Below are 27459 nucleotides of genomic sequence, written 5' to 3'. Positions count from 1 at the left end.
TTTAAAAATCTAAATTTATTATTTTTGGTTCTACTTGCAAAATACATGATCACTATAAAAAATTGGAAAAATACCAAAAAATGTAAAGAAATCACCATCATCCAAAATCAACTAGCAAGAAATAACTGATATTAGTTTGGTACTACGTAAAAGTTTGCATTCCTTTTTTCATTCAGATATCAGTATTTTAAGCTCTTTCCCATGCCTGTAAGTATACATTATAATTTTTATATTACAATGTATACAGCTATACATTACAATTTTTAATGCCCCATAATATTTCATCATTATGACTGGTTTCATAATTTAATTCCTCTATTCCACATTAATTCTTTACTGTCACAGACTTAGTAATTTCTAAGTTTTTAGCATTATAAAAGCTGTTGCAATGAACATTTTTATATTGAAATCTTTGACAATACTTCATGAAGGCAAATTGTTAAAAGGTGTGTTGAGTATTTTAATGCTCTTGAAATAGGCTTTCAAATCTTTTCCAGAGAGGTTTTATCATTTTATAATAATCCTACCACAGTATATAACACTGCCTATCTTGATATATCTCCACAAGTAAAAAGTAGTTCCCAAATTGACAGATGAATAATGGCATTTCTCAATCATTTTTAATTGGCACTTGTCTAATTATTGATGAAGTTGGTACTTTTTAAAATCACATATATATATTTTTTACCATTGTCAACTTTTATTACTCGTTCATGTCCTCTGTACATTTTTCTGTTGGGATTTAATAATTTTTATCAATTTATTAAAATTCTTTATACATTAGGGTATTACTATATTTGTTATACATATTTTATCCCAATTTGCCATTTGGTAAAGAATCCACCTGCAATGCAGGAGACTCTGGTTTGATTCCTGGGTCAGGAAGATCCCCTGGAGAAGGGAAGGACCACCCACTCCAGTATTCTGGCCTAGAGAATTCCATGGACTGTATAGTCCATGGGGTAGCAAAGACTTGGACACGACTGAACAACTTTCACTCATGGTATATTTTTGGTAAATGGGTTTTTTAAAATGTATTTTTATTATTTAAACAGCCAACATTATCAATTTTTATTTTTATGATGTTTTCTGTTACTTTTATCTTTAAAATCTTCCCTTATTACAGATACTAGTAGTCACCTACATTTTATTCTCTTGTAAATTTTTACTTTACATATAATTCTTTAATCTATCGGAAGTTTAATTTTTATATATAATCAAACCAGGTGGTTCAGTGGTAAAAATCTGCCTGCCAATGCAAGAGATGCAGGTTCAATCCCTGGATTGGGAAGCTTCCCTGGAGAAGGACATGACCACCCACTCCAATATTCTTGCTTGGAAAATCCCATGGACAGCAGAGCCTGGCGGGCTACAGTCCATGGAGTCACAAGAGTCACACATGACTTAGTGACTGAGCACACACACACAAGTAAGAATCCAAGTAATTCTTCAAATATTAGGCTGATCCAAAATTGTTGACTCAATAATCCTTTCTTCATCAAGACACTATTTCTATCAGGCTTTATATTTTTACATATGATAGGTATTTTCAGCCTATACTATGGACAGTAGCAGCTGGGGCAAGCTCTTTCTCTCCATACCTTTTTCTCTATAACTGTCAGTTACTTTCAATCTTGTTTCCTGCCCCATGATTATTAGAATCCTACTAGAGTAAAAATATGTTCTCCAATTAAAAACAAACAAAAAGCCAAGTTTTGACTGAAATTGGATTTAATCTCTAAATTAGTTTAGGAAGTACTGACATGTTTATTCAGTTCTAAATATATTTCTCCAACTATTTAAGGCTTTTATGTCTCCCAATAAAGTTTTGTACTTTTATTTATTTATTTATTTTTTTTACATGATATTATACATGTTTCAATGCCATTCTCCCAAATCATCACACCCTCTCCCTCTCCCTCTGAGTCCAAAAGTCCGCTATACACATCTGTGTCTTTTTTGCTGTCCTGCATACAGGGTCATCATTGCCATCTTCCTAAATTCCATATATATGTGTTAGTATACTGTATTGGTGTTTTTCTTTCTGGCTCACTTCACTCTGTATAATCGGCTCCAGTTTCATCCATCTCATCAGAACTGATTCAAATGTATTCTTTTTAATGGCTGAGTTTATAAATTTCTTCTTAAAGATTCCTATTTATGGTTTTTGGCAATCATGAATGGGATTTTCACATATTTCAGAGACAGTATATATGTAGAAATGATAATAATTTTTTGTATTTATTTTATATCTGACTACTTTACTCTCTTATTTATGCTTTTTTTAGTTGATTTTTTTGAATGTTCTATGTAGATGATCATATTATCTACAAGCACAACTTTGTGCCCTCCTACATAACAGGTATTCTTGTTGTGGGGTATGAGAAATTATTCCTGAACAAAGGCAAATAGAAGGAGAAAGAGAGGAACTAACAGATAAGAATTCAGACGCATGCAGGGCCACTTGAGCAGAAGGCTAAGGGGGAAATCCAGGCCCTATAAACGGGATAATAAAATTTACCCAACATGAGAAACAATAGTTACAGTACTATCACAATAGGGACTAAAATCCAGAAACAGCCCTTTTTAATGAAACAGAGAAGATCAAACACACACCCACACAAGCACACACACAACTGCAAAAGCAGAATGCTCTTTATACAAGATGATTTTAATCCTGACTTTAGGATGGAAAAGGAGAAATATGCAGTTGGAAGGTCAGCGAGAAACACTGGAATGTAAATGAGGTGAACAGACTCTTTAAGAGACTTTTGGTGACAGGAGTAGTGATGACTAAAAAACAAAAGTCTTAGATTTGCTTACTGCCTGCAAGTGGAAAGGGGAAGTAACAGCAAACGTAATAAATTACCTATGATTATGATAAGAAAGCTTCAGAAGGGAAAAAAATTCTTTTTTAAGTTTCTACCATGAGAAGACTGAACTGTTAACAGGACATCTAGTTAGAAACGTCCTCCAGATAACAAGATATAAACTGAACAAAAGAGGACAGAAAGATAGATGTGAAAGTCATCTACAAATGGCAGAGTATAGAAGCAAATGAGATTCTGTAAGGAGATGAATCATATAATTAAGCTGGAGAAATATAAAAGCCAGACAGATTCTGGGCTACAGTACCAGAAGATGATTCCAATAAAGTCAACCCAAAGAAAACAGGATCAGGAAAACATGACAAAGATGAAAGATGAAATGCTGTATCAGAAGTAGGAAGAAAAATGGTTCTAAACATGGCCTGAAGGAAATTGGAAAGGATCTAAAACACACCTGAATATATACTTAAAAAAATAAAAACCAGATAAAACATAGTATGATCAAGCAATTCCACTCCTGGGTTTACAGTTGCTCGTAACTGCCCCAAACTAGAATCAACCCAAATGCTCTCTAGTGGGTGAGTGGATAAACAAACTATGGTATATCCACAGGATGGAATATTACTCAAGAGTATAAAAGGATGTTTGATACACGTGAGAACTAAGATGAAAGCTCAGAGGCAATATGCTGAGTGAAAGAAGCCATTCTCAGAAGGTTACATATTCAGTTCAGCTCAGTTCAGTCGCTCAGTTATGGTCCCATTTATATGACACTCGGAAAGACAAAAGTATAGGGATAGACAACAGATGAGTAGTTACCAAGAGTTATTAGCAAAGGGACAGCACAGGCGAATTCTGAGAGGTGATGTAAATGTTCTGCATCTAGATTTTGGTGATTGTTACATGAAACTATACACATGTCAAAATTCGTAAAAGGGTACACATTAAAATTCAGAAAAGTTAGTTTTACTTCATAATAATAAATAAAAAATATAACATCTTATCACACATTCTATTATTCATTATTTGGAATACTGTTCATTCTTTAATGCATTCTTATGCAAGATGACAGTCATGTGTTCATCAAGGTTTTCAAAATTTAACTAAGGTTCATTATATTTTTTTCCAGAATATAACTTACAAATTGTTCTCCTTCCACAATGGTTTAAAACTAAAGTCTGAAAAAATAATTTCTGTTATTGCCATATTTATTAACAGATATCTAAAGATAAATGATAGCTTGTTGCTTAAAAAAACTTCAACACCAAAACCTATTCACCTATCTGTAGAGAAGATAGAGAATGAAGAATTGAAACTACAATCTTAGCTTTGCCAAAAAATTCTAGACAGTACAGTATTAATTCTTGCTGTCTTCAATAAAAAACAAGGACACTCCTGTCTGTGACTGAAAAGCTGTGAGATTTTATGCTATTTTTTTAAAGACACCTTTATTCAAGGTTGTCTGTCAATACAGCATAAAACAAAAAGCTGTTATAATGTATGAATTTTGCTGTCAATGTGCCTTATGTTACCACTGGAATCATGACTTCCTTCTCAGTCCAACCTCAAAAATCATCTGTATGGAAGGGAAGCCAGAAACAATAAGAACACTGTGCTTGATTTAATGATCACAGGAGCAATCTTCCCTAAACATAATTCAGTACAATTCTGACCTTTTCAGAACCTTGCTAATCTTGAGACTTGTCATCAGGTCCCTTCCCCCAACGTAGGGAGTACAATAACATCAATTTCTACAGGTGCGTTATTTAAATAAAGGCAAGTTCTTATTGTAATAAATTAGGAATTGGGTAAAGAAGATGTCAAGATTAATGTTCACAGATTAATATAGCTGAATCATCAATAAACCCTTTACCAAAAAGTTTAAAGTTCCATAATCCAATCCTCTTCAATTCACTGACTTCTAGCTCTGTTCTTATCTGCAAAGTCTTCCCCCACAGAAACAGCTGATGCCATTGAGCCCCTGGCAACAGCCTTGGAAAATGGCTGTTCTATATTTAGCTAGTTTGACCTATATGCAAGTGTTCGTCTTTGTCAGCCTGGACTGTCCAGAATCACAGAGGTGATGCTTTTCTTTATTATGTAACACATATATACTCTCCATGGGGCCATTAGCTGAATACACCAAGCCATTTCTGGGTGTAAGAATTGAGAAAAGTATATCAGAAAAACCTAGCTATGATTAATACCTACCTAGAAATTCTTTGCCAACTCAGTTTTATTATTAAGTGTCATATTTAAACTGTCTGCAAGTTTCAAATCAGCAACAAAGATACCTATGCAGCCATGTAGAAACTATCACAACAGATCTTATAAAATGCTTCTCACCTGCACCTGATGTTTAATCCTCAGTATACCATTAGGGTCCATTAGAAACACAATTTTGGTTTTTAATTTTCTTTGTTAAGCAGTATTAATATTTATAAAAATTGGTATCGCATGATTTTTTTTCCCTAGAAGTCTCCTACAGGAACAAAAAGGGGGGAATTTTTTTTTTTGGCTATGCCCCATGGCATGCAGAATCCTAGTTCTCCAATCAGTTATTGAATCTGTACCCCATGCTCTGGAAGTGCAGAGTCTTAACCACTGGACCACCAGACAAGTTTCAGAAATTATTTTTTTAAAAAAATAGAATAGAACTCATTCTGGGAACTCCCTGGTGGTCCGGTGATTGGGACACTGCACTCACCGGACCCAGGTGAGATCCCTGGATAGGCGAACTAGGATCCCACAAGCTATGCAGCATGGTCAAAATAAAATAAAATTCATTCTATCTTGTAATTACTGTATGGGTCCATTGGATCTTTTTATAAATCTAAGATATATTATGCTATTTCAACATTCTAGAAATTATGTCATCATCACTCGTCAATTAGTCCTATAAAAAAATGAAAGAATGATGGTATTTCTCTGAAGGATGATGCAATAGTAAAATAAATATCGGATGACATCAACTTTCAGCATTTTTACTGTGTTGCCCAAAGTATTATATCTGCTTTCAAAAAGGTATAAAAGAAGTCTAGACACCATCCACTATCTTTGTTGCATGATTTTAGCTTTAACTGAACACAGTTCAGATTTTTTTATTTTATGGCTGTAATGGCAAAGAAAAGAAAATCAACAGAGGAAAACATTCTGCAATTATTGGATGAATCTAAAGATGAATACAAAGAGTGAGATAGCAGCACCTGAGATACTACTGAAGATGATGAAATGGATCACTCTAAGTAAAATCTGACTATGTGCCTTTAGATGACGGTATGCTAACAGACTGTCTCAAACTCAAGGATGAATAAGACAACAGATGCTGAAGGCAGGTATTACAAAATAATAAGAAGAAATAGATGATGTAGACATTAAAAAATTAGACTGGCCGTTAAAAAGCTGTATACAAACCTAAAAACAAAAATATTTTGCAACTACAGAGTGTCTGATGGCCATCCTCTTTTCAACAAAATTCTAAGCCAAATTAAAAAAAGAATTCTTCAAGTATTGTCTTGATGACACAAGCAGAAGAACCAGAAGTAACGATAAACTATAATCTATGAGAGATGTCATTTGAAATTTACAATCAGTATACAAGTTCATGCATGACAACTGATGAACAGTTACACTCAGAGGGTCCTGCCCATTTTGGATATACATTAGTATCTACTGATCAGTCAACAGATGTCTTCAAAATCAAGAAAATATGGGATAAAAATTTGGTTTTCTATATTTAAGCTCTTATTAAATAGTTTAATAGTCTCTGCTTCCCTTTATTTTTATGTTTTTAAATGATCTGTAAATCAACTTACAAGTAATTTTTAAAAAGGAGTTCTTTCAATCCAGATAGTAAATGGTAATGACTATTTTTCATGGTATTCTGAGCTGTACAACGATATTTGAAGCAAAAAATATTGTAGTATTAGGGGATGAAATCCCTCATGGCTCAGACGGTAAAGAATCTGAATGCAATGTGGGAGACCTGGGTTGATCCCTGGGTAAGGAAGATCCCCTGGAGAAGGGCATGGCAACCCACTCAAGTATTCTTGTCTGGAGAATTCCATGGAGAGAGGAGCCTGGTGGGCTATGGTCCATGGGGTCGCAAAGAGTCAGACATGACTGAGCAACTGACACAAAGACACAAGGGATGAATGTAAAACTGAACTGGCTCTGGGACTGTCCGAAGAGTTGAGATCAGTCATTAGACTTGCAGTAATATACTAGGACCCAACGCAGCTGAGACAGCTAGAGACCTGAATATGAACAAGAACTTATTGGAATGCAGGGGAGAAAACCACCTTGGGTAAAACTAAAATGATTAAACACCCAACAAGTAGATTTGAAGCAGTAGAAGGGCTGTTATAAACGCAATGTTTAAAACTTATTTTTACCACCAACAAAAATTAGAAAAAGTAGAAAATGACAGGGTTTAATAGTACTAGATTAAAAAAAATTGATGTTATATTTCTGGTGTTATTCATATTGGTCCACGTACATCTGTTATTTATTTTAATGTCTAAGATGATATTCTATTTCCTACTGGGAAGAATCAAGATGTCTCTACTTTCCCCCCAACTGCATACAGTACAACCAACATTCTGATACATGTCATTTTGTGCATAAGTGCAAGAGTATTTCTCTAGGGTAGCTGTCTTGAAGTAGAGCACTCATGGGTCATGGGGTTTGTGCATTTTCATTGTTATAAGATGCTGTCAAATTAATCTACAAGCTATTACCCACTGTATATCTAATTTATACTATGACTAGTAATGTATATGAAGTCCTGTTTCTCTACAACCTCATCAACTTTTGGCATTATTAGCCTTTGTAAATGTTATCAGGTTGTTAATAAGGTGATTTTTCTTTATGCTTTTTCCTGAGCAATGTTTCATTTGCTTATCTTCAGTTGGGTTCTTCCTCTGAGAAACTGCCATTTCATGTCCTCTGCCAGTTTTTTAAATTGTGGTGTTTGTCTTTTTCTTACCTCTTCAGTTCAGTTCAGTTGCTCAGTCATGTCCGACTCTTTGCGACCCCATGAATCACAGCATGCCAGGCCTCCCTGTCCACCACCAACTTCCGGAGTTCAGTCAAACTCATGTCCAACGAGTCAGTGATGCCATCTAGCCATTTCATCCTCTGTCGTCCCCTTCTCCTCTCGCCCCCAATCCCTCCCAGCATCAGAGACTTTTCCAGTGAGTCAACTCTTCACACGAGGTGGCCAAAGTATTGGAGTTTCAGCTTCAGCATCAGTCCTTCCAATGAACACCCAAAACTGATCTCCTTTAGGATGGACTGGTTGGATCTCAAGAGTCTTCTCCAACACCACAGTTCAAAAGCATCAATTCTTTGGCACTCAGCCTTCTTCACAGTCCAACTCTCGCATCCATATATGACCACTGGAAAAACCAATCTGTTGTTCCATGTCCAGTTCTAACTGTTGCTTCCTGACCTTTATACAGGTTTCTCAAGAGGCAGGTCAGGTGGTCTGGTATTCCCATCTCTTTCAGAATTTTCCAGTTTATTGTGATCCACACAGTTAAAGGATTTGGCATAGTCAATAAAGCAGAAAGAGATGTTTTTCTGGAACTCCCTTGCTTTTCCCATGATCCAGCGGATGTTGGCAATTTGATCTCTGGTTCCTCTGTCTTTTCTAGAACCAGCTTGAACATCTGGAAGTTCATAGTTCACGTACTGTTGAAGCCTGGCTTGGAGAATTTTGAGCATTACTTTACTAGCATGTGAGATGAGTGCAATTGTGCGGTAGTTTGAGCATTCTTTGGCATTGCCTTTCTTTGGGATTGGAATGAAAACTGACCTCTTCCAGTCCTGTGGCCACTGCTGAGTTTTCCAAATTTGCTGGCATACTGAGTGCAGCACTTTCACAGCATCATCTTTCAGGATTTGAAACAGCTCAACTGGAATTCCATCACTTCCACTAGCTTTGTTCATAGTGATGCTTTCTAAGGCTCACTTGACTTCGCACTCCAGGATGTCTCGCTCTAGGTGAGTGATCACACCATTGAGATTATCTGGGTCATGAAGCTCTTTTTTGTACAGTTCTTCTGTGTATTCTTGCCACCTCTTCTTAATATCTTCTGCTTCTGTTAGGTCCATACCATTTCTGTCCTTTATTGTGCCCGTCTTTGCATGAAATGTTCCCTTGGTATCTCTTAATTTTCTTGAAGAGATCTCTAGTCTTTCCCATTCTGTTGTTTTCCTCTATTTCTTTGCATTGATCTCTGAGGAAGGCTTTCTTATCTCTCCTTGCTATTCTTTGGAACTCTGTATTCAGATGCTTATATCTTTCCTTTTCTCCTTTGCTTTTCACTTCTCTTTTTTTCACAGCTATTTGTAAGGCCTCCTCAGACAGCCATGTTGCTTTTTTGCATTTCTTTTCCATGGGGATGGTCTTGATCCCTGTTTAGTGTACAATGTCAGGAATCTCCGTCCATAGTTCATCAGGCACTCTATCAGATCTAGTCCCTTAAATCTACTTCTCACTTCCACTGTATAATCATAAGGGATTTGATTTAGGTCGTACCTGAATGGTCTAGTGGTTTTCCCCACTTTCTTCAATTTCAGTCTGAATCTGGCAATAAGGAATTCATGATCTGAGCCACAGTCAGCTCCCACTCTTGTTTTTGCTGACTGTATAGAGCCTTTTGCTTCTTATATAGGAGTTATTACAGAGAATTCATTATAGAAGATGCCAATTGTTTGTGGATTATATGGACTTTAAATATCTTCTCTAGTTTGAGACATTTGTATTTAGTGTAATTTGACAAAGAATTTTCTTTATATTAATGTAACCAAATTAACATTTTTCCCATATCTTTGATTTCTCTGTATTAAAGAAATTCATTCCTAGCCTCAATTCTTAAAGCTTTTCCCTATTCTTCTTCTAAAACTTTTCTTTTGTAACTTTTAATTTTGCTTTTTGCAAATCCATCTTGTAATTTTGTATGAAGTGAGATAAGGACTACACTTTATCTTTCTCCAGAAAGACAATGATCTCAGTCCCATTTATGGAACAGTATATTATATCCCCTCTGATCTGTATAGCCACTTTTCACATAATAAGTTCCTCCTATGTTCCTCAGTTTCTTTGGTCTGTTTTTACATGCATATATAAAACTGTTTCAATTACTGGGCTTCCCTGGTGGCTCAGTGGGAAAGAATCCACCTGTCAATGCAGGATACACGGTTCAATCTCTGGTCCAGGAAGACCCCACATGCTGTGGAGGAACTAAGCCTGTGCATCACAACTACTGAGCCCGCACTCTAGGGCCCAGGAATCGCAGCTACTGAAGCCTGCATGCCTACAGCCCATGCTCCACAACTAGAGAAGCCACCGCAATGGGAAGCCCATGCCCTGCAACTTGAGTAGCCCCCCATCACTGCAACTCGAGAAAAGCCTTTGAAGCAACAAAGACCCAGCATAGCCCTCCCCCAAAAGAAAAATGCAGGAAAAAAGAACTTGTTTCAATTACTACAGCCTTCCCATAAGTTTTGATACCTGAATAAGTAAGTTTGCATTATTCTCCAAAATTTCCAGGACACTTCAAGCATCCAAATAAAAAAGTTGTTAAATTCCAAAAAATTCATGTTACACTTGATTGGAAAAGCACTTACAGATTAATATGGGCGGAACTGTCATTTTTATGATAATGTTAGGATTCCCATATGAACATGTTCTATCTTACCATTTATTAGCTCTTGAAAATTCAAAACTGCTTATAATTTTCTCCTTTATTTTTCCTGTTAAAACAGATTTAATCCTAGTTACCTTACCATTCTGACTGCTGTTGGAAGTTAAATCTTTTTTTAAAGTTACGTTTTCAGTGTCTTCACACTTTGAGTCATGTTATTCCCTTCCTGCTTGTAAAGTATTTGAGTTTTATTTATTCCTTCCTCAGCTCCCCCTCATGCCTTGAAAAGCTTGAGAACTACATACAATTTTCGTATAAACATATGACTTAAGTTTTATGTTAATTAACATTAGCATCTTCTTCCCAAATAATACAAGGATCTTATATGAATTCAACCCACTTACCACATGGTTTGTTCTGTATTTTAGTTCTATCCTTAAATAATGGTATGATACTGATCATCATTATCATTTTGTACATTGAAAGCTTATTAAATTTACCTCTTTTAAACCTTTTTATTGTGAAATAAGGCATACCTAGGGGGAAAGTTCCCCAAATGTGTATGTATGTCTGAAGGAATTGTCATAAAATGAGCATCCATGTAACCTTAACAGGAACTAGAATAGTGCCAGCATCCTGGCAGTGTCTCCTTACCACCATTCCCCAACACCCCTCACCCATAATGCCTCAAAGGCACCACAATCTGATTTTTATGGTAACTATTTCTCTCCTTTATAGTTTTACCAACTAAGGAACGTGTATCATTAAACACTATACTTTAGTGGAGCTTTATATAAATGAAATCATACAGCACAGATGATCCTTTGTCTGATTTCTTTTGCTCAACATTCATTTGTGATATCTACAAATATGAATAGCTATGGGTACAGCCAGGCTTCCCTGGTAGCTCAGCTGGTAAAGAATCCGCCTGCAATGCAGGAGACCCTGGTTCGATTCCTGGGTTGGGAAGATCCACTGGAGAAGGGACAGGCTACCCACTCCAGCATTTTTGGGTCTCCCTGGTTGGCTCAGCTGGTAAAGAATCTGCAATGTGGGAGACCTGGGTTCGATCCCTGGATTGAGAAGATACCTGGAGAAGGGAATGGCTATATCCACTCCAGTATTCTGGCCTGGAGAATTCCATGCACTATATAGTCCATAGGCTGCCATAGTCTGTTTACTTTTATTATAATACAGTAATTTACTGTATATTTATACGACTGTGAATTCTAGGTTGACAAGTTACTCTCTTAAAAAAAGGCATTTAACTGATTTCTGATTTTCATCGTTTCTGTTGAGAATAAGAAGTGTGAAAGTGAAACTCACTCAGTCACGTCCGACTCTTCGCAATCCCATGGACTATACAGTCCATGGAATTCTCCAGGCCAGAAGACTGCAGTGGTAGTCATTCTCCAGGGGATTGTCCCAACCCAGGAATCGAACACAGGTCTCCTGCACTGCAGGCAGGTTCTTTACCAGCTAAGTCACTGAGAAGACAAATGGCAGCTATTTGTGCTTATTGAAAAATAATTCACTTTTTTCCTCTAGTTGTTTTTAAGATTTCTCTTTTTTTTTTTGTTTTCAGCTGTTTAACAATGATTATCTATACATGCAGAGTCAGACATGACTGAGCAACTTCACTTTCTGGCATTGGAGAAGGAAATGGCAACCCACTCCTGTGTTCTTGCCTGGAGAATCCCAGGGACGGGGGAGCCTGGTGGGCTGCTGTCTATGGGGTTGCACAGAGTCGGACACGACTGAAGCGACTTAGCAGCAGCAGCATACATGTAGAATTCTTTGGTATTTCTCTTGCCTGAGGTTCATATTACTTCTGGAATCCATGGACTGATGTTCTTCATCAGTTTTAGAAAATTCTAAACCTCTTTTTCTTCAAATACTGCTTTTGCTCTGTTCTCTTTCTCCTGACTTTTTGGAAATTTAAATATGTTCACTAGACCTTGTCTTGGTTTTATCTCTATTGCCTTTCATTCTTTGTTTCTGGTTATTTTTGTTTAATATCTTTTGGTTCACTAATTTTCTCTTTGGATGTGTCTAATCTGTTGCTTCAATGTGAGTTAATTTACTTTCTCATTCTCAGAATTTCCACTTGATTTTTTTTTAACATATTCCAATGCTCTGCCAAATTTTTCAATCTTTTTTCTCTCTGAACATGATAAGTATACTTATTTTAAAATACTATATCTGAGAATTCCAATATCTGGAGGCCCAATTTCTATCATCTTTTGTTTTTCTTTGTGTGTGTTTATGTCTTTGTGTATCTGATTCCTTTTGATTATAAGCCAGGCACTGCATTTGCAAACTACAGAAGCAGTTTATGACCTTGCATGACACTACCTTCCGCCAGGAAGGATGTACAATTCTGCCAAATGCCGGGGTCACTAGTCGTTTAGGAACCCTCAGCCTAGTTTTAGAGAATGACACAATTCAAAGCTTACCTGTAGCCTCTGTAAGAACATGTCTATTTCTGGTTAACATTTGCTCCTATGGTGTAGCCTTTCATGGTCCCGACTCAAAAGTGAGCAGGTTCATCAAGAGTCTCCTCTTTGTGGGTCATGGGCTCTAATCTCTTTCCCCCTTACATTCACTCACTAGCCAGTCAAAAGGGTTACAGAGCTGTTTAGCAACTTTCTCCAGAATTGGCTAATTTCTCCAGAGGAACAGTGACCCCATACACTGGGACCTTTTCCCCCTGGGCCTCCATTCTCCCCCATAGGTCTTGTACGCTCTTGTTGCCTCCAAGCAAAAAAATAAGTAAATAAAACTTTCCTTTGAGCCTTTCTGGTAGTCTTCAGTGGCAGGCACAATTTAAATTACCTACTCTGCAACTGCCAGAAGTTAAAGTTCCAAATTTTATCTACATTTTCACCAATTTCATTGCTTACCATTGTTTCTAGTACCCAATCCACTCCTTCTGGGTTCAGTACTTTTCAGTCTCAAGTATATCCTGCTTCACATTCTTCCAACAAGCTTCTGTGACTTGTTGGAAGCTTCTAATAGTTAATTCTATTAGACTTTATCTGAAAAAATACCTTCATTCTATCTTACTCCTGAATGAGAATTAAACTGGGTATAAAATTTTAAGTTGACAGTTATTTTCACTTAGCTCTGTGAAGATACCTTTCCACTGTTTTCTGATCTCTCTTGCTATTGTTAAAAACTTTACTGTCAACATGATGGATATCTCTTTGGATGTCATCATCATTTCTTCATCGCTAATACTAAGATGTTTCTCTTTTTTCTCTGGCATTCTCCAGTTTCACTACAATGCATCTACATATAAGTTAATTTTTACTTATCCCATTTGAACTCATGGTGCTACATGAATTTAAGTATTTATAAATCTAAGTTTTTAAAAATCAATTCTAGAATGTTTTCAGCCATTCTATTTTTGAATATTGCCTCTATACTATTCTATTTGGGTTTCTTATTTTAATTCTGTTATCTTAATTTCTCTTTCATACTTTCCATCTCCGTATCTCTCTGTGCCACATTCTGCGTGATTTCTTTAGGTCTATTCTTCTGTTTATCACTTCTCTCTTCAGCTGAAGCTACTGCTTATGCTGAACCTAGTTGCTGAGTTTTAAATTTTGATGATGATGTTTCTATTTATTGGAGATATTTTAGCTTTCTCTGTGAGAAGCTCCTGTGGCCTGGGCTTGGTGGAGGACCCTTTGGGATGTTCTTTTATCTAACAACTCTATGTGGGATCATTAATCCAGGATTCATTTTAAAATTAACTTCCCAATTTGGGGACCTCAAAGTATATTGGTTGTGTGCATATGTATGTCTTTCCCCGGCCACCTCCTAAGCATGAGCCAAAGATCCATGGTTTAGAATTGCCATGTGAGATTCCTTAGCTTCCACTCTAGAACCCAGGCAAATAGTTGAACAATTCTGTCATTTTCTGTGTTGGTAGGAAAATAATTCCTAGTCATTTCTCTTCACTGAGGATACAGTCACTTGGGAGGTTCCAGTTCCTAGTCCATATCTTAAGCAAGTTCAAGGGCTCATTTTATGCCCCCGTGTTGTTGTTCAGTCACCCAGGCATGTCTAACTCTTTGCAACCCATGAACTGCAGCATGCCAGGCCTCGCTGTCCTTCACCATCTCCCAAAGTTTGCCCAAGTTCATGTCCAATGCACCAGTGATGCCATCTAACCATTTCATCCCCTGATGCCCTCACTTTCTGCCTTCAATATTTTTCAGTGTCAGGGACTTTGCCAGTGAGTCAGCTGGTGGATGCTAAAACTCAAAGGCACACATTACCAGAACCAAAAAAGGAAGCTTATTATCTTTAGCACTTTAATTTCCAGTTTTCTTTTAATTTCTGAAGACATTTCTTTCTTGAGAGCTCAATTGTTCTTCTGAAAATATTTTAATTATATTTTACCCAGCATTTGAAGATTTTTGTATGTTTTCATGCTTCCTAGTCTACTGTATTTCCAGAACCAGAAATCTCATGACATTGTTTTTCAACTTTTCTTTAATGAAACAAATATGTTAATACTAGTATATTAGTCAAGGTTTTCCAGAGAAACAGAATCAATAGATCTATAGATGTGTTCTATCTGTTCTACTGGTACTTTAAAAAATATATTTATTCTAGACCTAGATTTATATCTTTTTACCTATCTAGAGATTAATTATAAGGAACTTATTAACAGAAGTATGGGAACTGACAAGTCTTACTATCTGTACTGGGTGAGCTGGAGACACAAGAGAGCCTGGTGTGGCTCTCTCATCCAAAGGCCTGCAAGCTTGAGAGCCAGGAAGAGTGGGTGTTTCAGTTCGAGTCTGAAGGCAGAAAAAAACTGATGTCCCAGCTCAGGGCAGTCAGGCAGAAGGAAATTCCCTCTTACTCAAGTGAGAGTAAGCCTTTTTCTTCTTTTCAGGTCTTCAACTGATGGCATATTAGCAAGGACAACTGCTTTACTCAGTCTACAGATTCGAATGGTAAACACAACTCAACCAAAACAATGTTTAACTGATGTCTGGGCACCCTAGGGCCCAGAAAACTAACATAAAATTAGCCATCCCAATTAGTAAACTCTGGTTTGATTTTTAGTTAATTTTTTTTTTTCTAAGACCCAAATCAAATTTTCCTTTGTGACCTAACAGCTTATACCTGTCACTCTACAGCTGAGTTGGGTCAGTGGTAAGTAAACTAGCTTTCTGCACAAGAACTTTACACATACGTAATTCTGTAAGTCTCTTTATGGATTTAACTTTTCTCTTTCATGATAAATGAGTTCAAGACTCTAGAAGTAATGTGGAAGAAAAGTGTCACTTAAAAAGATATTCATGATATGTTTTTGCAAAACTTTTGGTTTATATCACCATCCATCTTTGTATTCTGAACATGTGGATACTGACATCTGCTCACAACATGTAAATCTCCCGTAATCCCAGTTCAGTGACATAACTCAGTTCTAAATAAATTTTACTTGCAATTTCTTCAAACTGTAAATTATGGCAACACGTTTTCCACCAGAACTTTGGGTTTCAATCGTCATATAAATGACAACAAACTTTTACTAAATTATATTAGCATTACCCTCCTTTGCTCCTCTTCAGCATCAGCAAAGAGTTTACGAATGTTAGCCTCTGACTCTCCCACATATTTGTTGAGAATTTCCGGCCCGTTGACCACTTTAGGCTCTCTTGCATTCAACATCTTGCCAATCTGTCGAGCCAACAGAGTCTTACCGCAACCTGGAGGCCCGTATAACAGGATGCCTTTAACATGTTTGCAGCCTAAAAGGAAAAGAGAACAGTCTTACATCAACTAAGTAAGACATCAAAATTTCCTTTCTTCATATGCATGTTAGGAAAAATACAGCAATCGCATTAACATACATTAATATCCAGGTGTTATAAACAGAACAAGAATGAACTGAAGCTCTTTTTAAAATAGAATATTTCACAAACAATTCCTACACCAGTACCAATAGTTGAGGGGGAAAGCTGCCAATTAAAGGTCTTGGAAAAGTATATCTGAATTATGATTTAGTTTAGAACAAATACTTTTAACTGTGAAAATGTCTCTTTGACTTGAATACCTAATTAGGAACTATTACTTCTTTTTCATTATCCTTTACTTTAAAGCTAGCAGGGGAAAAGAAAGATCTGTTTTCAGGCAAATTTAACTCAACACAAATCTATTATGATACAATAGCTATGGAAACTATATCTTAGTCATAGAAATTACAGGTCTACCTGTCAATACAAGTACTTGAAGAAAGGGCAGACATGTCTGAGTTGGGTGGGGACTGAGCAATCCACAGGATTCAGATGGATGTTACAGACTTTGTGGATAAAGCTGAATGCCTATTTCACAGGACTATGCCAAGTGAGAAACCTGCTTTCTCAGAGCCACCACGAAGAAAATGAAGCTTCCAACGTTGGAAGCTTCATTCAATTCTTTTCGAGGCAACCATTGCTAAATGCATTAAAGATATCATTAACAACAAAAAACAGCAAGACTGAATGACTTAAGACTCCCTAGAATTTCTTGAGCTCACTCTATGCAAGCATTTACTCCATTTCTGAAGATTAAGAGGACCTTTGGTTTCGGTTTACTCACTCTAGGAATTCTCACCTATCTTGCAGTTTCACACTTAAGATGCTTGACTCTTTTCTTATGAGTTTCTTTATACTCTTACCTGGAAAATTCCACAGACAGAGGAGCCTTGTAGGCTACAGTCCATGGGGTCGTTGCAAGGAGTCGGACATGACTGAGCGACTTCACTTCACTTTTTTCTTTATACTACACCAAAAAAGCACTCTGTGAAATAATAAATTCTTAGATTTCAAGTGTTACACTCGAAACTACAGGTGAACAGGAAATTTTCTGGAAATGGAATATGGTAAGTTTTTATGGAAAATGTCCTCATTTGGAATGAAACCTTAAAAAACTATATCTTTAAGAAAATTATGACAGTATATTTAATGACTCACATAAAGAAAACCACAAGATTCAACCAACTCTAACTAGAAATTTTAGATTCTAAGGAGGAAGATACTTGGTGTTGCCTGTATTGCCATTGCTTCTATCTTGGTTTCAAAAAGGGACTCCCTTTCAAATTCTTGAAAGTGATGAGATCTAGGTTTACGGTTAGACTTTTAGAGACAAGGGGAACTTGGTAGAAACATATGAAGGCTTAGGTTCTTGACCTTCTCATCAAGAGTAAGTTCATGTTTCAAGAACTATAGCCTATAAAATGTCTTTGCCCTTGTCCCACCCTTGGGGCATAAGGGGTAAGGAGATAAGAGGATAAGCCTTGAGCTTCTCCTAGAGGCCAACACCACCAGGCACCCTCAGGATCCAATCTACTGGGACACATCTGAAGTGAACTCTGGAAGTTCACTTCAGTTCAGTAGCTCAGTCATGTCTAACTCTTTGTGACCCCATGGACTGCAGCACGACAGGCCTCCCTGTCCATCACCAACTCTCAGAGTTTACTCAAAGTGAGTTGGTGATGCCACCCAAACATCTCATCCTCTGTTGTCCCCTTCTCCCACCTTCAATCTTTCCCAGCATCAGGCACTTTTCAAATGAGTCAGTTCTTCGCATCAGGTGGCCAAAGTATTGGAGTTTCAGCTTCAGCATCAGTCCTTCCAATGAATATTCAGGACTCATTTCCTTTAGGATGGACCGGTTGGATCTCCTTGCAGTCCAAGCGACTCTCAAGAGTCTTCTCCAATACCACAGTTCAAAAGCATCAATTCTTCAGTTTTTTTTTTTTTCCTCAGGTGCTCAGCTTTCTTTACAGTCCAACTCACATCCACACATGACTACTGGAAAAAACATAGCCTTGAATAGACTGACCTTTGTTGGCAAAGTAATGTCTCTGGCTTTTAATAACCTGTCTAGGTTGGTCATAACTTTTCTTCCAAGGAACAAGCCTCTTTTAATTTCATGACTGCAGCCACCACCTGCAGTGATTTTGGAGCCCCCCCCAAAATAAAGTCTATTACTGTTTCCACTGTTTTCCCATCTATTTGCCATGAAATGGTGGGACCAGATGCCATGATCTTAGTTTTCTGAATGTTGAGCTCTAAGTCAACTTTTTCACTCTCCTCATTCACTTCCATCAAGAGGCTCTTTAGTTCTTCGCTTTCTGCCATAAGGGTGGTGTCATCTGCATATCTGAGGTTATTGATATTTCTCCTGGCAATCTTGATTCCAGCTTATGCTTCATCCAGCCCAGCATTTCTCATGATGTAATCTGCATATAAGTTAAATAAGCAGGGTGACAATATACAGCCTTGACGTACTCCTTTCCCTATTTAGAACCAGTCTTTTGTTCCATGTCCAGTTCTAACTACTGCTTCCTGACCTACATACAGATTTCTCAGGAGGCAGGTCAGGTGGTCTGGTATTTCCCTCTCTTTCAGAATTTTCCACAGTTTGTGGTGATCCACACAGGCAAAGGCTTTGGCATAGTCAATAAAGCAGAAGTAGATGTTTTTCTGGATCTCTCTTGTTTTTTGATAATCCGATAGATGTTGGCAATCTGATCTCTGGTTCCTCTGCCTTTTCTAAACCCAGCTTGAACATCTGGAAGTTCACGGGTCACGTACTGTTGAAGGCTGGCTTGGAGAATTTTGAGCATTACTTTACTAGCGTGTGAGATGAGTGTAATTGTGCGGTAGTTTGAGCATTCTTTGGCACTGCCTTTCTTTGGGAACTCTGGAAACTGGCTCATAATCTTCCACTCCAAGCCAACCACTACTGTCTGACTTAAAACTATTTGTGAAAAACCATAGCAGAGGAAAGTGGAGGTGGTGGGAATGAAACAGGCACAAGGGGAGAAGATCCAGAAAGGAGAAAACAAAGACATGCTTAACACCTACAAAGTACCAAAGCTTAGCCCCATCTCCAGTCTCTTAACCTTCTCCAAGTTTCTCAACTTCCTCCTAACCACACTTCCTTCCAGTTAAGCCATACTTACTTTCAAGGACTCTTGCTTCCTCGGCATTCTTATATTTCTGTTATACCTACCTTAGGAGCCCTGAACACAATATGACTTTATTGCACCTAAACATTGGCCACAGAGCAAGACCAGAGAAAATTACACCACTATGCTGACTGATATCCTAAGCGCTTCATGCTATCTGATTTCAGCTCTACTCTCACTGCTTCCTCAGTATTGCATGCCACCCCTCACTCATTTCTGTTAATCTCCCATTCTCCTTAGTAATTATCCAGATCATCACTGTTCTCTTCTCAAGTGCTACCCATGTCATTAATTCTTAGAGATGATTTAGACTTCTACTTTGCACATTAAAAAAAAAAAACCTATCAAGTATGAATTCTGTTTAGCTCCCTGCTTCCTTTTTTTTTTTTTTTTAAACACTGCAAATTTATTATCTAACAGTTCTTTAAGTCATAAGTTTGAGTGGGTTTGGGTAGCTCAGATCCATTTTTCATAAGACTGAAATCAAGGTGTGAGTCAGTGGGGTTTTGGGTAGAATCAGTTTCCAAGTACATGCAGGTTGTTGATAGAATCCATTTTCTTGTGACTGTAAGACTGCGATTCCTATTTCTTTGCAGGCTGTCAGCTGGGGGTTCATCTTTTCTCCCAGAGGCTGCCTATTTTCTTTTGATAGTTTCCATGTGGTCTCCCTCCAGTAAGTGACTGAGTTTCTCTTATGCTTCAGATCTCTTGAGCTTCTTTTTCTGACACATCTCTCTCTTCTGCCTTCCTCTTCTGCTTTAAGCTACCTTCTGTGATTATGTTAGGCCCACCCAGATAATTCAAGTTAATCTCCCTATCTTTTGACAAGGTTATTAGTAACCTTAATTACATATCCAGACTCTCTTTGCATCCCTGCTTCTTTATCTACAGATTTATCTGCAGACATCTCCATTCTCAACTTCAGCAACTGTTCTCAGAGGAGGAGTTTCCTTCCTCTTCTCCAAGGTTTAAATCACAATTATTTGTCTTTATACTTTCTTCTCTACTAGACTGTGAACTATTCAAGGCAGGTGCTGTCTCATCAATTCTGAATTGCAAACACTCAGCATTAATATCTAGCACATAATATATACTCAATAAACAGGTGAACAAGTAAATTGTTGACATCTTTCCTACAAAACTCAGAGAAAATGGGGGGCAAGAAGATGATTTTAAAAAAAATATTTGAAGCTCTTATTTGAAAGTATTTATTTTGTATTTGAAGCTCTCCACAAAAGTATTTACTTTCATGGCTAAGATAATTTAAATTCCTAAAAAAAAAAAAAAAAAAGCCTTTGGAAACACTGGGACTTTACAAATTAGGCCAAACTACATAATATCTAAGAAGAGATTTTTAACTCTGTAACTCTGTTTTTGTATGTGGGAAATGCTCAATTTAATGTTTTGAATTAAATTAACTCAGATATTATTAAACAAATAATCCATAAAATATTACCATGAAATTTGAAAGAAAGAGGTAAAATGCACATCCATGGAACTTATATATAATCTATAATACAGATCTGTGAAATTACTGAATCTGTTCAATATAACATCAATAGGAATGTCATAAAACCTCTAATCTGCATTAAAACCATCATTCTACCATCTTTTTTAGGATGCCAGGAAAACACATCAAAAAATATACACTTACATGTGAAGATTTTTAAAAATCCACTTCCACAAAGGAAGCAGTTACTTGAATAAGCAGTGGAAATGCGACTTTGTTATTACTATTATTATCATAGCCTTTTCAACTTATTAAATAAGCATCGGTCTCTAATTTTAAATGAGTCATAAAAACTCTTCATAAGTAATTCCATTCAACAAAAGTGTATTAAGCTCCTGTTTGGACTAGGCACGAAACGAGGTGTTTGGGATACAAACATGAAAAAGGCAGTCCATACCTGCAGGGCATTTCTGATTTAGTAGGAAAGACAGAAATAAAAATAAGTTATCCCTAATATAATATGACATTATCACAGATGTGCATGAAATGTTTCTGGAATCTAGCCAAGAGAGACTGATCTTGCCAGGGTGATGGCAGAAGATTAGGGATGGACACAGGGGAAGAGATAACACAGAGTCTGGGCCTTGGAGGATGGCTTGAGGTTCCTAGTTGGGCAAAGGAAGGGAAATGGCAGCCTAAAGACAGAGATCAGCATTAGATTAGGCACAGTGGCATGGACCTAGAAGTTGTCCTCTCAAGACAGCCAGTCATCCCTTCCGTGGCTGGGAGCCTTGCAGGTGAGTGCCTGAGTACAAGGTTGACAGGTTCCCAACTAAGACAGGCCTCAACACCATGCCAGGAGTTTTTAATCTGTTTTGTAAAAACCCAGAAGTTTCTAATCAGGGAGGCTACATAATGAGATGTGTGTTTAAAAGCTAACTCTGGTGGCAGAGTAGAGGAAGGACCGGAGAACAAAGATCAGAGGGCGGGAGTCTAGCTGGAGGAATGTTCTTAACCTTTTTCTGGGGACACTGCCTCACTGTCTGGCTTTGGGTTTTTTGCCAATTAAGCCTCCCTATCCCTCCAAGTCCTTTGGAAGCACATGAACAATTGGGTCGAGAGGCCTCAGAAGGCTGCCTCCCTACTGATGCCCCAGCTTTCCCCTGAGCTTCTCCAGAACATGAAGGCCTAGCACTGATGCTGGGAGCCTCTGATCTCTGACCGCTAGACTGTCTGACTGCCAAGCTGTACTGATTGCTGTTACTTATTTTTCCCTTTATGTCTTACATGCCCCTCACTACTCAGAGATCAGTTCCCTGAGTTAGGGAACTACATAGCAAAGGGCAGGCACAGAGGAAGGAGAAATCAGTGGAACTGACTTGTTTAAAATGTCATGTTCTCTCATTCTATCCCTTACTTTTTTTTCCCATGGAATACTCTAGTGGACCTCCCTAGGAAAATGCCCATGTACAAAAATTTGTATGCAGTTTTGAGAAGATTCTTATATCCTCTGAGGTCCAGGCATTAAATTCAAATTAAAAGTCCTGAGTACTACTGAAGTAATCCAGACAAGAGACCAGAAATGGGAAGAGGCAACAATTGTAAGAAATAGTAGTAGGAAAAGAACAGAAGATAGGGGAGGTATTCATCAGAAATCAAGAGAGGAACTGAAAATAAAAGAGAGAGGAGTCGTCAAGGATGACCTGAAGGCATCTAGCCCGGGAACATAAGAAAAATGATCGTCATCTCAGAAAATAACCAAGAAGTTAGCAATAGGAAATTATAACTTAGTTTTGGGCTATAAGGCATGTGAGATTCAGGCAGTAATGCCCATTAAAAAAGACTTGTTGAAAGCTTAGAAAAGATATCAGAACTCCTGGTTCAATATTTTTGAATGTTTGCTCTGGGTACATGAAAAATCTCCAAAAGCTTTAAAGCAGAGGAATGTGACAAGAGGGACAAACGCTCCGGAGACAGAGGATGAGGCCTGGAAAGAGAACATGTGATGTAAAAATCAGGAGGTTCATGCTGATCTAGGTCAGATCATTTGGGGCTGAGGTAGGAGAGGGAAGCCAAGTAGTTTAGGCAGGAACAGACAAGAGATAACACTTTCCGGAACTCTGGCAACCTAGAGGCGGGATTTAAGGAGAGGCGCAAGGCAACTTCTTCCGAGACTAGTGAAGTAAAGAGAAGAGGAAGCGAGCTGAGGTTACGCATGCTGGGCTTTGTTTATCACCTGGAGCAGGGGCTGAGGTCATCTAAAGAGTGCAGGATGAGGAGATGGCACTGGTAGACATGTGACCAGTTTGGGAAGAACATGAGGAACTGGGGAAATGTGTGGGAAGGTGGGCTTGAGCAGACAGATGCCACCGGGTAAGTGAACTCAGCACAGGAAAGTCAGGTCACTGAGGAACTTGCCTCTTTGTTGTAATTATATAAGCAACTTACAGTGTGAGGTAAGGTGTAGGTTCTTACTCAATTCTGTAAATATAAATTTTATTAAAGCTGGCCTAAGAATCTTGACTTTTGGGGTTTTAACCACTGTTTTTTCCAAAACTGAATCTTAAACTTTAGCATTGCGGGGTAAATCAAATTACCACAAAAAACCACCACCACCACCACCACCACCACCACCACCACCACCACCAAACAAAACTACCCCAAAATCCAAAACTACCACATGGCCTGTTCTCACCATTTTGAGGCTTTAATTTTCTTTTCTAAATCATTTGCATCTTTTCTCCTTCCTCCATAATTTATGGACTAACAGTGCCAAAGCATTTCTTCTCTTCATTTCCTGAGTTGTTAATTAACTGCTTATTTTAATAACTGCTTCTGTTAATCTCTTCCTAAAAACACCTAATCTTTATCTGGATGAGGCACAAACATAACACTCCTGGTTATAGTACCATAAAGGAAGGTGGTAGTGAAAACCATAATTCAAAATGGCCAAAACTGGCTTTATATATTTGGTTTTGGAATTTAAGTTGCTAATTATATCTGAATATAGGAGTAAATGAAATTTTGGGATTGTGTTCTTTGACTCATTCAACAAGTGTTACATTAAGATGAGTTTGTTCTCTTCTGATTATTTCTCTTTCCTCAGTGAAATTGAAGATTTCAAATTATCAGCTGCTGGTGAGGATGGAATGAGGCAAGAGGTAATGTTGGATGTTTGAGGAGAATGGAGATGAACTAGTCCTCTCAGAGAGGCAAGAAGGAAATTGACAAGACTAAGGAAATACATCCCTTCTAGAAGGAATGCTAGGAAACACTGAATCCAAGATATACTGATGCTTGCTTGATATTTGGTTCTTAAATTTAAAGTCAGGTCAAACATCATGGTTTTGGGTTTTTCTGAAGCCACATGCAAGTCTGGGGACTGGTACAGAGTAAGCAGGTACCTGATAAACAGTTGACACACACAACATGAGGAGCAAGGTTGTTAAGGGTGTACCGTAGGAGGGTAAAGGCCTTCTGCAATGGCTCAGCAGGTAAAGAATCCACCTGCAAATGCAGGAGACTCAGGAGATGTGGGTTCAATCCCTGGGTCAGGAAGATCCCCTGGTGAAGGAAATGGCAACCCACTCCAGTATTGTTGCCTGGAAAATCCCACACTCAGAGGAACCTGGCAGGCTACAGTCCATAGGATGGCAAATAGTCGGATGCAACGGAGCACACACAGAGGAGGGTAAAGGTGGTAGACCATGGAATCTAAGCCGGGTAGAGATGACAAAACAGCTGGGAAGTGATATAGAGTAAATTAACTGGAAGATCCCATAGGACTGAACTTGCTGGAGTAGGGGTGAGACGTAGGCTAAAAGAAAGCAAGGAGAAAATGGGAGGTGGCTAGAGAGTAAGAGGCTTAAAACTGAGATACCCAAACCTGTGGTTATTAGTCATGGTGCAGTCTTGGGTATGACCAAAGTGAGTGTCTGAGATGGAGTCAAAGAAAATTTAAATGGAAATGAGGACTCTGAAGAACTGTGAAGACAGACTGTTAGACAAATCACCAACAAGGATACTAAAGTCACCAGTGACACATAGAAAAATAAAACAATCAAGATTACAGTTAGAGGAGCAAGTAAGCCAGACAACTTCTTTATCTGGCGCCCCTGTTCATTCTGCTCTAGCAGGGCTATTCCTGTTCTCTTCCATTTTGTTCTCCGTATGTTAGGGACAATGAAAAGTATTAATATCTATTATTGTAAAAGTAATGTCTATTATTGTCTATTATTTTACATCATTATGTAAAAGCTATTAATAAAGGTACAAATAATGTTAAATGCCAGTGACATAAATACAGCAAATGGTAATGCCATTGTTTACTAAGGATTTAAGCAAATATGACACTGGAAACTCACTGTAAGACTATATTCTGTAAATAATTTAGTGTAAGGATTGTTTGTATCTTATTCTAGAGCTGTTGTCATAAGGAATTTTTAATGATTTGCTAGAATATGAACCACAAAGCTGAATTTCAATTACATTTCACAATGGATATTTGTCAAATGGATGAAAGTACAGCTTGTGGTCAAGCACCAGATAGGTGAAGAATGACTGGTTTAAGCGCATTAGGAAATAAATTATGTGAAAAATCTCTACAGAACATTAAAAATTACTAACCCAGAGTCCCATTTTTCTGACCACTAATTCTCAGACTTAGATTTCTAAAGCTATTATAGCTAAACAACTTCTTTAAAAACAACAACAACTAGAGATTAGTGTTGTCATTGGGTTGCTTAGCTTTCATTTTGCAAGGTAAAGATTTCTTTTTTAAAATATAAATTTATTTATTTTAATTGGAGGTTAATTAATTTACAATATTGCATTGGTTTCGCCATACATCAACATGAATCTGCCACAGGTATATGCGTGTTCCCCATCCTGAACCCCCCTCCCTCCTGCCTCCCCAACAAAAATATCAAACCTGACATCTTCTATCACCGCCATTTAATCTAAGAAAATATACTGTACTATCAAAAGGTAGCATGGACATATGATCTCAGAATGAAGAAGAGTTTTTTGTATTAGACTCAAGAGTAAGTGCTCTGGAGTCAGCTTGTCTGGGTTCAAGTCCTGGTTCTTCCACTTACAACTGGAAATAATAATAGCAACTACATCAGAATATTATTATGATGATTAAGGCACTTAGAAAGAGCTCATGCTGTTGCTGCTAAGTTGCTTCAGTCATGTCGGACTCTGTGAGACCCCACAGACGGCAGCCCACCAGGCTCCTCCATCCCTGGCATTCTCCAGGCAAGAACACTGGAGTGGGTTGCCATTTCCTTCTCCAAGAAAGAGCTCATAAATAGGCTTAATTAATATTAGCTTATTTTTTTAATCACCTTGCTGTGCAGGAGTTATGAGATGCAACCAGCCTGCCAACTGGTAGGTGAGAATTAAATCACTGTTAGGTGACTGTAAAGCCTGAAAATAAATGAAGATCTTGCTTGTGAAATTCTTTCTGAGACTGACTACTGTGACCATCTGGCCCCTTAAACACTTTATCTAAAACACTATTGTCACTGGGACACTGCAAATTACCAGGACTCATTCCACTGATGAACGTCAAAATCCAAATTAACACTGTAGTAAATGAGTTGTAACAGTAGTTTCACAAAGATTTTGCTAGTGTTCAGTAGGGCAGGATTCTCTGTAGCTTTAGCCTCTTTCCAGGTGGATTACTATCAGAGTCAATCCTCCCTGCTCCTCTTATGCCTTAAGCAAGATTCAATTCATACCAACTTCTCAAGCCTTCCAACCTCATTAAGGGTCAATGTGTAGCTCCACCCATAAAAACGAAGCTACCATGACTATCACTTTCACATGTATATACCTTTCTAACATCTCTCTCCCCAACCTGTTCTATTATAATAAGCATGTTTCTTCTTCAAAGTTCCCCTTATCACCCCAATTGTACTGATTCTCAGTCCCTAACTATCAGATATTAGAAAGCTGCCACTCCTCTTTCTTAGGGTGGCACACACCTCACTCTGTGGCACTCACCTGGGATGATCTGGTTCTATTAAGATGAACTGGGGCTATTTCTGGGTATTTCACCCAAAAGGACATTTGCAATGCTAGATAACCACTGCCCATCCTTTGTCTCTTAGTTTGAGGTAGCTTAGTATGATACACTCTTCCAATTCTAACTTTCACCCTCTTAAATTAGCAATTCTCCAACCATGTACAAACGTGTAACACTGTTTGAGCCCCACGTATTGTTACTCGGTGATTATAATCACACAAACTTTGGTGGGGAGAACTTTAAGAGGCACTGCAGATGGTGACTGCAGCCATGAAATTAAAAGACGCTTACTCCTTGGAAGAAAAGTGTTGACCAACCTAGATAGTATATTCAAAAGCAGAGACATTACTTTGCCGACTAAGGTCCGTCTAGTCAAGGCTATGGTTTTTCCTGTGGTCATGTATGGATGTGAGAGTTGGACTGTGAAGAAGGCTGAGTGCCAAAGAATTGATGCTTTTGAACTGTGGTGTTGGAGAAGACTCTTGAGAGTCCCTTGGACTGCAAGGAGATCCAACCAG

At 37.9% G+C, this 27459-nt stretch overlaps 1 protein-coding gene across 3 annotated transcripts in view; it reads right to left on the bottom strand.

Moving 5' to 3' along the window:
• NSF (N-ethylmaleimide sensitive factor, vesicle fusing ATPase) overlaps positions 1-27459 on the bottom strand; it is a 149238-nt gene that overhangs the window by 58393 nt on the left and 63386 nt on the right. For all 3 annotated transcript variants that reach the window (XM_040245078.1, XM_040245080.1, XM_040245079.1), the window contains exon 9: positions 16055-16254. In XM_040245078.1, coding sequence (XP_040101012.1) covers positions 16055-16254 — 200 coding nt within the window. The remainder of the gene's footprint in view (positions 1-16054; positions 16255-27459) is intronic.

This window comes from Oryx dammah, unplaced genomic scaffold (assembly GCF_014754425.2).
Source record: "Oryx dammah isolate SB20612 unplaced genomic scaffold, SCBI_Odam_1.1 HiC_scaffold_8, whole genome shotgun sequence".
Taxonomy (NCBI): Eukaryota; Metazoa; Chordata; class Mammalia; order Artiodactyla; family Bovidae; genus Oryx; species Oryx dammah.
Note: the sequence above shows the minus strand (reverse complement) of the source record. Positions and strands in the feature narration are given on the sequence as shown.